Raw genomic sequence first — 13,240 nt, forward strand, 5'->3', positions numbered from 1 at the left:
TGCTTTTTCGCAAATCGTGAGATTCAAACTATGGTCATGTCCCTAATACGCAATAGGCGATTATAAGCCAACGTGTTTGGTATCTTGTAGTTACTGTCCTGGTGATGAAATGTGTAGTGCTGTAGCACGCATATTGGTTTCCATTGAATCGGTCAAGTGGGCAGTTGACAGCTTTGCTCCATACAAATCATCCGGAAAAGATGGAATACTTCCCGTGCTACTGCAAAAGGGATTTGATATTCTTAAACATGTCTTGAAAAAGATTTAGCTTTCCAGTCTTGCTACCGGGTATATCCCGAAGGCATGGCAAGAAATAACTGTTATATTTAACTCCAAAGGGGGCGCTCAGGCTATGAAGAAGCCAAGTGTTTTAGGCCTATCAGCTTAAGTTCTTTTCTTCTGAAAGCTTTGGAATGGATAATCGATCAGTTTAGTTGAATATCCACTGCACAAAATGCAACATGCATATCAGTGTGGGAAATCCACTATCACTCTGCTTCACGATGTTGTTTAGAACATTGAGAAAGCCTTCTCGCTCAAGCAATCTAGCTTGGGTGTATTCCTAGATATTGAGGGTGCTTTTGACAATGTGTCCTTCCAGTCTATTCTGGAAGCGACGCGCGGTCATGGGATACCTGCATGTATCTCGGGTAGGATAAACGCAATGCTTAGTAACCGCATACTTTGCTCATCACTACGACAGGCTGAGATACGGAAGTTGAGTATTTGCGGTTGTCCTCAGGGCGGCGTTCTTTCACCTTTGTTATGGAACTTGGCAGCTGACGGCTTGTTGAAGAAACTCAATGAACTTGGATTTGCAACCTACGGGTTTGCTGACGATTACCAAATACTAATTACTGGATTTTGAACCGGAACAATCTTTGACTTAATGCAACAGGCATTAAGAGCTGTCGAACAGTGGTGTCGACAAGTTAAACTATCAGTTAACCCAAGCAAAACTTTTTATGGTTCTTTTCACGAAGAAGCGAATAACAACCGGGTTCGTCCCTTGCAGTTCTTTGATTCTGAGCTACTGTGTGCAGATCAAGTCAAATACGTTGGAGTCATATTGGATTCCAAACTGAATTGGTCTGCTCACATTGAGTTCAGAGTCAAGAAAGCGTGCATGGCCTTCGGGCAGTGCAGACGAACTTTTGGAAAGACATGGGGTCTCGAACCTAAATACATCTATTGGATTTACACGACAATTGTACGTCCTATACTGTCATATGAATGCCTTGTGTGGTGGCAGAGGGGAGAGGTGGTGACAGTCCAGTCAAAGCTAAACCATCTGCAAAGAATGGCGCTCATGGCGTTGACTGGTGCTTTCAACACGACTCCGACTGCTGCTCTTGAGGCACTTCTAAATATCAAACCATTACACATACACCTCAAACAAGAAGCACTATAATCGTATAGTGCTATTGATGCATGTCTTACATCCGACCTCACAACTCGCGATATTTATGCGGTCACGTAAATATAACTGTTGACAACATAAACAAGAAATGCTCATATGTCAATATGAGAGGCGCCGAATTAATGGGCTTGGCGACTAGGTCTCATGGGTATCTTTCGACGATTCAGTCTCCAAGTGATTTGGATGAGACGTGGATAAAACAAGCTCACTCATTGTAGCAGCATACCAAGAGGCTTCGAGTTATGCGCGCTTCTAGAGGAACACCTTAGTGGAATACCGAACTTGTTCGACTCAAAAAGTTATGTAGAAGAGCTTGGGATCGCAGACGCAGGGAGGGGTCGGAGACATTTAAGTTGGCTCGCAAAGCATACAGAAATACCCTGCGATCCTCTGAACGAAGTGGTTGGAAAAGCCACTGCACAAATGTCTCAACGAGACTAGTAGATTAAATAAGTTACTTTCGAAATCGAAAGACTTTCATGTCAGTTCAATTAGAACTGCTAATGGTGAATACTCGTCTGACGAAGATGTAGTACTCAACTGTCTTTTTGACACACACTTTCCAGGCTGTACGGGGCCATCACTGACGATTGCCCCTGAGTTCTTTTCAGGTAGTTCTGATTCTTGGGCATTTGCTCGTAGAATTGTGACAACCTAATCGATCAAATGGGCGTTTCAATGTTTTGTTCCGTATAAGTATGAAATCCAATCTACTACAAAAAGGATGTGAACACTTCAAGCATATTTTGAAAAAAGTTCTTACTTGTAGTCTTGCAACAGGATACATTCCATTAGCGTGGCGAGAAATAACTGTCAAATTCATTCCCAAAGGTGGCCGCGCACTGATGCACAGTGGCACCTGTTCATACAAAGTTGTGACAAAATTATAAAAATTGGTCTATGTGGCTAAAACTTGGGGTTTCAGCTAATTTTGGGTCACTGAATCCATTTCTGCTATCAGTTTTGATATTCCATATTTCATTTTTTCGACTACTTTCATATAAACCCATTTGAATGCGTTGGTCGTTAAAGGGTTAATATAAACATTAATCATAGTAGCCAATCTCATCAGATAGCAGATGTGGTTGACAAAACTAGTAAAAATCACTAATTTTTCAGTAATATGATGTTGTTTAGGCAATTAATTTGTAAGGAGATTTATGAGCTACAAGGCGTCTCCATATGGGTATTTTCAAAAACATAGATATACCAACTTCGGCGCAAAAATGTGCAAGATGAGCACTATATATCTTGAAACTACACTAAATTTTGAGTCAGATTCATGATAAGTGACCCATGGGAGACCATCTCAAAAATTGGAAGACGTTTTAAGATAAATTACTGATACGATATGAAACATTTTAATTGGATTTTTTTGATACAGAACAAACGTAAATCAGTTTTGCACAAAAATCTCCCATCTATAGTTTAGCATATTCATTCTTCTTTTCAATGAACTTAAAATTGCTCAAATCGGCTATGCAGTTCTTGAGATATCGCCATTTAAAACTCTAAGGTACTAAAAATTCTAATGAATTGAATTGAACAGAAATCCTCGACATCACTTGCTTCAACGACATGTTAAAAATTCATTTTTCATCCAATCATAGTAAAACTTTGGGATACCTTTATTCAAACTGAGAGAAAAATAAAATAAATATTTACAAAAGAATTACAAGACATTGATTTTTAGGGTTTTGTCACTCATCGTGCCACTGTGTGATGAGGAGTCAAAGAGCTTTAGACCGATCAGTCTGACCTCCTTCCTTCTCAAATCAGTGTTGTTTACAACATTGAAAAAGCTTTTTCACAAAAGCAATCTAGTTCAAGAGTTTTTCTCGATATTGAAGGTGCTTTTAATAACGTGTCTTTCGAATCCATTTTGGAAGAAGCACGAGGTCATGGAGTAGCTTCATATATCGCGAACTGGATACACGCAATGCTCAGCAACCGACATCTGTGCACATCGTTAAGACAGGTAGAGATAAGGTGACCGAGTGTCTGTGGATGTCCTCAAGGTGGTGTGCTGTCACCACTGATATGGAACCTTGTCGCCGAAGGCTTGTTGAGGAAACTTAATGAGCTTGGTTTTTGCGACGTACGGTTTCGCCGATGATTATCATATAATGATCATCGGTATTTGCATTAACACACTTTTTGATGTGATGCAACAAGGCTTATGTGTTGTTGAGCAATGGTGTCTTCGTGTTAGACTATCAGTTAATCCAAATAAATCATCAATGGTGCTTTTCTCGCACCGAAGGATTACAACCGGAGCTCGTCCACTGCAGTTCTTTGACTCGGAAATTATTGTCGCAGATCAAGTTAAATACGTTGGAGTAATTCTTGACTCAAAACTTAATTGGACAGCTCACATCGATTTCAGGATCTAGAAAGCTCGCATGACCTTCGGCCAATGCAGACGGGCTTTCGGCAAATCATGGAGACTCAAACCCAAGTACATTCAGTGGATCTACACAACAATTGTTAGACCAAATTGGCATACGGGTGCCTTGTTTGGTGGACGAAAGGAGAAGTCATGACAATACAATTAAGGTTAAACCATCTTCAGAGGACGGGCTTGATAACGATGACTGGTGCGTTCTCGATAACACCTACTGCTGCTCTAGAGGCATTTTTGAACATAAAACCACTACATGTGTTTCTGAAACAAGAAGTATTTTCTTGTGCATACCGTCTTGAAGAGTTACATACCATTTCATGTCAAAAAAGTTTGAATTTACGTAATGGAATAAAGCAATAATTTTATCACGTCAAACCCATAGTATTTTTGTAGTACATTTTTCAGTGAAATGAACAAGCATAAGATTATAAAAATCTATTAATAATTGGCGGAGTTATGACTTTTTCCCCGAAACCATTTTTTATTTAAGAGGTGATCACGATTGAAGACCTAAACTAACTAAAATCCCAAAACTCAAAAAATTCCATTAGTATATGAGTATTATTCGTACCTTAACGACTAGTTAAATAAATAATAATTTATTCCTGCATTCGGGAACGTTTTCCATAAAAAATCGCTGTTTTATGCTCTAAAAATTGTGTTAAAATATTCTCATCTCCAAAACAAAAACTTATGCATAAAAAAATTAAATTAATTAAAGACAAACGGTTAAGTGGTTTTTCGGCAATTGTGATCACAGAAAAACTATTTTTTTGAAAAAACGATATTCCAACAAAATCGAGTTTAAAATTTGAAGTTTCCTCTGCTCTTGGTAGACGGAGCGCGCTTGGAAGCTTTGTAACTTTCGATTTATTTCTCGGATCTCTATAAAAATTTGAGAAAATATTTACAAGGAGTTGTACTTTAAAATAAAGTAATAAAAAAATTCGATTTCTTGAAAAATAAAAATGTATGTAGCCCCCTAAGATTACTGGGCTCTGGAACAGTAACCCAATAGATCATGCAATTAGCCACACAAGACTGTGGCCCCAAATGGTTACGTGGGATGAGTATACACTTGTTCCCAATAGCCTTACACTCACATGTAGTTTTCCTTTGAGAACTTTCAATGCGAGAATTCCTCTTCGCGAGGAATGGCTGTCTGGCTGGGTGGAGCGACAACTTGAAGAATACGCAGTTTGTTATTGTATAGTATTGTCTTCGATTTAAAAAAAAAAGTTTCATCGCACAGACTTAGACTAAACATTAACTTAATCCTATTTTTAATTTAAACGATTCTTTACTAATATTAAAATCAAATAAATGATAGACACTATTGAAGAGTTGGCAGCAAACATCCAAAGGATTATTGTTGAGCGTCGGAAAAAATCAATTCTCTGGAAAGATCTTCCCGGAACGTTGAGGTCGAGTTTTGCTAGAAGCGCAGAAGAGTCTATGTTGTCCGTCAGAAGGTCGAAAATGAAAAGTCGTTGGAGAAAGATCCGTCTGCTTCGCAGCGTAGGGAGATTAATGAGGATACAGCGATCTTCATATGGAGGAAGCTGGAAACGGTTTTGCCAGGGTAACCCATGAAGTGCAAATCTGATAAAGTTCTTCTGTACCCGTTCGATACGAATAATGTGTATGGTGTGATACGGAGCCCAAAGAGTAACGCCATATTGTAGAATAGTGCGTACCAGTGTAATGTATAGTGTTTTTAGACAATACACATCATTGAAAACACGAGTGTTGCGTTTTATGAGTCCAAGTACAGCGTAGGCTTTAGCTATAACGGAAGAGTAATGTGCTGTAAAGCGTAGCTTACAGTCGAGAATGACACCAAGGTCCTTGACGGATACAACTCGTTCTACGAGAGCAGAACACATTGCGTATTCGAACTTAATTGGAGTATGTACTCGTGTAAAAGTGATTGTACTGCATTGTGCTGCATTGAATATTCACACTCATTCCGTTTCTGTCGCTCCAGTCAATGATCCTATCGACGTCCATTTGCAATGCACAACAGTCTACCATAATTGTTATGACACGGTAAATTTTCAGATCATCAGCATACATGACTTTAGAAGACGATAATTCACAAAGAGCACAAATAGAAGAGGTCCGAGATGACTCCCTTGAGGAACGCCCGATGAAATGTGGAAAGGATCCGAGAGTGTAGTTCCAAGTCGCACCGAGGCGCTACGGTTCGTAAGATACGAGGAGATCCAATTAGTTAGCCATTCCGGCAGTCCAGTCCGTCTTAGCTTTTCCACAGCAAGCTGATGAGGAACACGGTCGAAAGCTTTCGAGAAATCGATGTACACCGCATCGATCTGTTGTCGTTTTTCCAATTTATCAATCAGCGACGACACGTAGCTCATCAGATTTGTAATTGTCGAGCGCTTTTTTACAAAACCATGCTGGTCCAAAGTGATGATGTGTTTTAACGCGGGGTAGATAACATCTAACAACATACTCTCGAAGATTTTAGGGAGGCAGCTTAAGATTGAAATTCCTCTATAATTTGTGACATCATGTACGTTGCCTGTTTTGTGGATTGGAGTTATCAAAGCTTCCTTCCACTTCGTGGGGAAAACATTTTCAACAAGAGAGCTATTGAATAATAGAGATGCTGGTAGCGCCAAAGATGAAGAGCAATTCTTGATGAACGATGGTTGTAGCCCGTCGGACCCCGGGCCCTTGGAACTGTCAACCCCCTGAAGATTAATATGTACCTGATGTTCGGTGAATGAGGCAAATTCAGAGTGAACATTGACAAACTACTCAAGTACGATTCAGACAAAGGTGGTGAGTTATTACTTATCACGTTTTGAAAGAATGACGAGAATAGATTTGCTGACTCCGCTGGTGATGTTGATGTCCTGTCTCGATAGTTGACGCATTCCGGAATTCCACTGGAGCACGTTTTGTTCCGTAGGTAAGACCAAAACTGCTTTGGGTTGTCCTTCATGCTGCATTCGGAAATTATGAGCGAAAGTATGCTGCATTCACGAGCTCGAATTGGCGTTCTAATTCCCGCACGGACGTTTTGTCGGTTTCGCCTCTTGTTCTAAAAAATCGTTTTCGAGCCTTCCTGAGACGATGTCGAAGATTTCGTAACTCAGCATTCCACCAAGGTCGTTTGTTATCCGGGCGACGCGTGCGTTTCCTCCTAGGCACAAGTTGTTGAAATATTGATTCCAGTTCGTGATAAAATCTATTCACAGATTCATCCAGAGTACCCTGCGTTAATATCTCAACCCAATTTATTCGTGAAATTTCAATGTTTAATTCATCATAATCGCATTTTTTATATATAATTCGTTTATTTGACACGGCTCATAGCGGTAGCTTAACGGAGCCATGGATCTTTTATATGTTTACAAACGTAAAAATAAAAATATAAACAAATACGATTATAATATTGGATCTCGTGCGCGCAACTTTTTATTGCGAGCGGAGACCTTCTTTCGCGGGGTTTGCTGGCCATCTGCATCTGGGGGGTCATTTAATTCTTTTTTGTTTTTCACGTCCAGGTCGAAGTCGGCTTGGTGTCCGCAATCAGATGTTTTTCCCTGTTTCTTATTGTTGACCAGTGTAAATTACTTTCCTTGCCGATGTTGCTAACAGTTGATTTTGCGGTGCTGAATGCTTCTTTTGTGGTTGTCAGTATGGTCTGTGCAACTGCTGGCACAAATTTGGCCACCGTTTGTGGTTCAGGCATTGCTATTGAAAACTCTGTTTTGGGTTGGTTTGCCGTAGATGAGTTGGCAATCGGTTGAGATGCATCTTTCTCTGCATCTTCTGCGCAAGGTTGTCCATGATGTGCTGTCTGATTATAATACTTGCATGTAGGAGTTTGCCCCTCATGGGTGCATAGTAGAGTGACAGGAAAAAAATTACCCCTATCGGCCCATGCCTCAGTCGTTTCCTAGTCCCACCAGGAGTACTTGCTCCAAATTTGAAGCAAATCGAACAAGTCTAGCTACCGGACCAACGTGCCTGAAGTTTGTATGGGATTTTTCAACAATTTACATGGAGAAAACCCACTAACTCGCATTTTCGGCGCTAGGTGGCACTGTATGCATCGTATTATCACTATAAGTAAAAATAAGAAAGATAATTTAATTGCCTACAACTTTGTCGAAGACTGCTAGTGAATCCGGCTTTGTTAAAGAAAGTTATAAAACTTAGCAGCGCAAGGTTGTGTATCAGTACTTGATTCGCACGAACTGAACTCTTTTGTGAAATAATGGTTAGGTTTAGGTCAATAGTATGTTCAAAAGATTTATAGTAAGTAATACGAGTCATGTTTTGTTTAGAAAATTTTAGTTCCACATTTTACCGCATAGAGGGTGCCAACACTAACTTTTCACCGGAAAGAGATAAAGATTAGGTGTCTTCTACAAAGTTGTAGAACAAGCATTTCCAAATAATTCTTCAGAACATCTCGATATTCTATCTCACTTCAATAAAGAAGTTAGTGTTGGCGCCCTCTATACGATCACAGGTGGAACTAATTTTTTTAACCAAAACATAGCTCGCATTATGTACTACACTTCTTCTGAACATACTATTCAGCTAAATGTAACCATTATCTCACAACAATGTATAGTTAGTGGGGATCGAATACCGATACACAACCATGCACTGCTAGGCCCCATGCAAAACTGACTCAGACATCACTTCGTTAAAAGTTTAATAACTTTCTTTAACAAAGCCGGATTCACTATCAGTCTTCGACAAAGTTGTAGACAATTAAATTATCATTCTTATTTTCACTTACAGTGATAGTACGATGCACACAGTGCCACCTAGCGGCGAAAATGCGAGTTAGTGGGTTTTCTCCATGTAAATTGTCGAAAAATCCCATACAAACTTCAGATACGTTGGTCCGGTAGCTAGACTTGTTCGATTTGCTTCAAATTTGGAGCAAGTACTCCCAGTGGGACTAGGAATCGAGTCAGGGGTGGGCCGATAGAGTTTTCAAAAATTTGTCATTTTTCTGGGCACTCAAGTGCATAGCGTAGTTTGTTTAATTGTAATTCCGTGAGTTTTGAGTTTTATTGTCAAGTAGGAGGATACGGGCCTTTCGACCCGCATCCTCACTACAAAAACGCCGTTAGGAGTACCCGGGAAGAAGCTTCTCCAGGTATCAGGTGTAATGGATTCATTTTCATTTTCAATATAAACGGGAATCTTAATTCCAACGTTGTCACTTTCCACCACGTGTTTTAAGTTGTTCTGCAAAATGAAACGCTCAGCTTGTGCTAACGTGTTGAATGATATTAACACTGCACTGCGAAGAACAAAATTTCAAGTCAACGACCGCGGTGTTGGGTCGAAGTAGAGCTTTTTCGTCAACTTTGCTCATGGTAACAAGAATAATCCGATGCTTCCTTTGTTCTCGAGACAATGTACACCAGATCGAGAGGCCTGTTGTTCACTTGGCTCGATTATACGTCTGACAGCGGCAGAGGTAGAAAGTAGACTGATGTCATAATCGCATTGATTAAAATTGTAGAATAAATCAACATCGTCATTCATCGACACGGGAAACACAGCGTCAACTTTCAACACAAACGGATTGTGGTGACGATCTAATTATAGTTATACTGACGGTTCTTTGTTAGAGGGCCGAGCCGGTGCTGGTGTCTATTGTCATGAAATAAGATTAAACCAATCTCATTCGCTTGGTAGATACTGTACCGTATTCCAAGCAATCTGCGTGTGGTAAAGCAGATACGCGCGAGGAATACATGGTTGTTTAAAACAAAAGAATTTCATCGTAGCCACCGAGATTGCGGGAGACTTTTCTAGAGATTCAATATTAAGAATTAAGCGGATAAAAAAGAAGTCGATTCTTTTTGCCCACTACACCAGACGCCCCCCCCCCCCCTTAATGTATCAAGCCCTTCCGAAGCAAAATCCTGCATACGAGACCGATTTCTTGTTGTTTTTTTTCTGAAGAAAACTTGAGCCGATTAAGTAAACTGACCAATCACTAAAGTGTCGTAGCAAAGTAGAAGCAAAAAAACTTTTGCACTAACCCAGCCCCAGCGAAATGATAAGCGTCTTGTACACTGACGAAGAATCAAAATATGTGAGTACTACCAAGAAACAGGGTTCCTTTTCCCGTGATAGACGGATGTCGCGCCTGTACGAAGGCACGGGGAAAGCTCATTTGAATGTCAGAGCAAACACTTCACCCATCTGACCATAAATAAATTGATATTCTTCGCCTTCCCTTGCTCCACCTTTTTGTGGCTTTCGCCATCGGTAGGATTGGTAAAAGTTAGGAACGAATGCGCCCAAGAAAGATGGGATACCGCAAGGCTAAGTTGGATGCTTTTGAACTTTTCTCGGAGCATTCAGCGGAAATCAAATTATGTTGACATAATGGGTCGCTACGGGTGATTAACCCTTTCATGCCCAACTTTTTTCTAGTGCATGTAGGGTTTCAAAACTATTTTTCCTTTAAAACGGTGGGGTCAAGAAACTCGAAAAACCCTTTTTCATAAAGGTATGTGCTTTCCTTGCAGTGCTAGAAGCTGCTCAATTTTTACCTTCCAATGCTTACTAAAATTCTCCTAGAATATTTACAATAGTCCAACTGCGTGGAAAACGTAGCCAAAAATAGTCTAAATTTATAAGTTTTATCAGTTTTCACTAATATTGCAACATAACGAAGTTATATGAAATATTCATTTTCCGTCGTCAACGTAAACGGTCCCTGGCAGCACTGCTCCATCGGAGTTCAATCAGACTAATTGCAATAACTTCAGTTCAAGAGCTGATCCTTGTAACTGTTAATACTCAAATGAAAGCCAATAGTCACATTTATTAGCCTTACTTGTTTTTGTGAGCCAATCTTGCCTTAATCAAAAGTTATAGTTGTTTAAAAACGTTGTTGTCCACAAACAACATGGGCATGAATGGGTTAAGTAAGCCGGTTAATAAATACTTTGGTTATGCAGTTATCAGTTAAACTGGAATGTTTACGAATCGTTCTGAAATAAATATATACTACACGAAGTAGAATCTCTTAAGCTTTAAATAGAAGAATTTAAATTTGCAGTTGACTGGTTGACTGTGCGTACACATTAAGGGACCATCCATAAATGACGTAGCATTTTTTTAGCGATTTTAACACCCCCTCCCCCATCGTAGCATTTCGTCACAAACTTCTAAATACCCCCCTGGTAATTACGTAGCTTGACGGTAACTCCACCCCCCCCCCCCTTGTCCCCGCAAAATTAAAAAAAAATGAAAGGCGATGATAGTTATTCCCCTTTAAAAAAGCTACATAGCATGACAAGACCCCCTACCCCCCTGTCGTCCCACATCATCACAAAATACAAAACTCCCCCCTCCCCCATATAATGCTACGTCATTTATGGATGGTAGCGACAAGAAAAAAATGACCCCCATCGGCCCACCCCTGAGTCGATTCATAATCCAACCAGGAGTACTTGCTCAAATTTGAAGCAAAAGTGCCTGAAGTTTTTATGAGATTTTTCTAAAATTTATATGGAGCGCATTTTCACCGCTAGGTGGCCCTGCATGCATCGTATCATCACTGTAAGTGAAAATAAGATAGATAATTTAATTGTCTACAACTTTACTGAAGACTGCTAGTCAATCCGGCTTTGTTAAATTATTAAAGTATTAAACTTTTAGCGAAGTGATGTCTGAATCAGTTTTACATGGGGCCTAGCAGTGCCTGGTTGTGTATCAAAACTCGAGTCCCGCGAACTAAACATTTTTGTGAAATAATGGTTAGATTTAGCTCAATAGTATATTCAGAAGAATTGTAGTACATAATACGAGTTATCTTTGGGTTGGGAAATTTTAGCTCCACCTGTGGCCTCATAGAGGGGGGCAACATTAACTTTTCAACGCCTTAGCTCTGCTACCACTAAACTCAATACTTTCCATCATTGCAGATGGCAGTAGTTACTAGTGATGCTGAATCTGGCGGGAGGTGTCTTGTTGATTATTGTTGGAAATGGAGGCTATTGGGTTCATTTCCGATCCAAGAAGTATCGTCCCAGGATGGAAATGTTCTGGGTGGACACCAGTTGTTTACGATATATTCAAACCCTATCTGGTCATGCTCTTTTGAAGAAAAATCTATATATGTAATTTTAACCTGCCCTTTTTTTATTTTTTTGTGTTTATTATTATGATTAAAAATATTAATAATGAACTAGATAAAACGTTCAGCTCCATGGTGTATGGGATGGGGCCACCATCAAATTCGTTGTATTTAGTTGAATTGCTATCAAAACAAAATTCCATTAAAACGTTCATTTTCCAAACAACGCCACCAATATTGGATCACAATGCAAAACAGGCAAGGCACTGAACGATTCTATCCAAACGACGAGTGGCAGCTGGCGGAAAAATGACACTTGTCGCGAAGGCTATCGGTTCACAAGCGTACCAGCAGCGGCAAATATGCACACCGATAGAGTGTGCAGTAGAGAGGCAAGCTCCACATCAGGAGTCAAAAGCAGGCAGACCACTTTCATGCGTGGGTGGATAGAACGTTGCCCAGTGGCATTGTAAACAAACGACTATTATACGAGTAAAGCATCCTCGGAACCTAACCCGCCGTACGCCCACTTGCAAGTCAAGAAAAGTTGAAACCACCAGCGCGTGGAGTGGTCGGGTCGGTCGGTGATGACCACAGCCGAGTGAGTGCGTTGTTGACACCAGCTGATATCCGACACGACACTGACTTTTTGATGATATGAGCTTCTCCTCCCTAAATTGTCAACTTTTCGCAATCCACAAGAGCGTTGTTTTGTGGTCTGTTATAAATAGCAGAATCTGAAAAGCTTCACGATGAATAGCACACAGTAGAAGTTTAAAAGGCACTCACCAGGAAATCACCCCTCTCGCTCTCTATCACAGCCTGGCTCCGATGGTTGTTTTTGCTGTTGGGCATAGAGTCGCTGTGGTTATCGGAGGCTACCTCGATGCGATTTCGGGTCGTGTACGCAAGTTGACAGGTTTGACCTGGATTGGTTGATCCCACGGTGGAACCTTGCTGGACTTGCTGTCCAGCCGGAGTCGTTGTGGTCGACAGACTTGGAGTGGTTGCCACACTGCTGAAGCTACCCGCCGTCGAGGGGTTAAAGTTCTGATAGATGGTATTACTCCCGAAAGGAGTGGTGCTGATCGTGGAAGGCCCATTACAAAGGCCTGCGGCACGATGCGAGGTGTTGTACAATGGCCGCTGTACCCGGCTGAAGTGGTAGATGCTGTTGGGGGGGAAGAGAAAATACATGGTATGATAATATCGCAAAATCAGCTTTCTAAGAAAATTAAATCATAAAATAAAGCTGGAATCGAAAATATCGATTACAATCTCACAAAAGTAATTTGTGCGGATCTTTAGATGTTTCAGA

At 40.5% G+C, this 13,240-nt stretch overlaps 1 protein-coding gene across 1 annotated transcript in view; it reads right to left on the reverse strand.

Moving 5' to 3' along the window:
• The window catches only part of LOC131681668 (cyclic nucleotide-gated cation channel subunit A), a 651,507-nt gene that overhangs the window by 375,997 nt on the left and 262,270 nt on the right, over window positions 1-13,240 (reverse strand). Inside the window, exon 3 of the mRNA XM_058962615.1 lies at window positions 12,712-13,093. Within this exon, the coding sequence (XP_058818598.1) occupies window positions 12,712-13,093 (382 nt within the window). The remainder of the gene's footprint in view (window positions 1-12,711; window positions 13,094-13,240) is intronic.

Source organism: Topomyia yanbarensis, chromosome 2 (genome assembly GCF_030247195.1).
Source record: "Topomyia yanbarensis strain Yona2022 chromosome 2, ASM3024719v1, whole genome shotgun sequence".
Classification (NCBI taxonomy): Eukaryota; Metazoa; Arthropoda; class Insecta; order Diptera; family Culicidae; genus Topomyia; species Topomyia yanbarensis.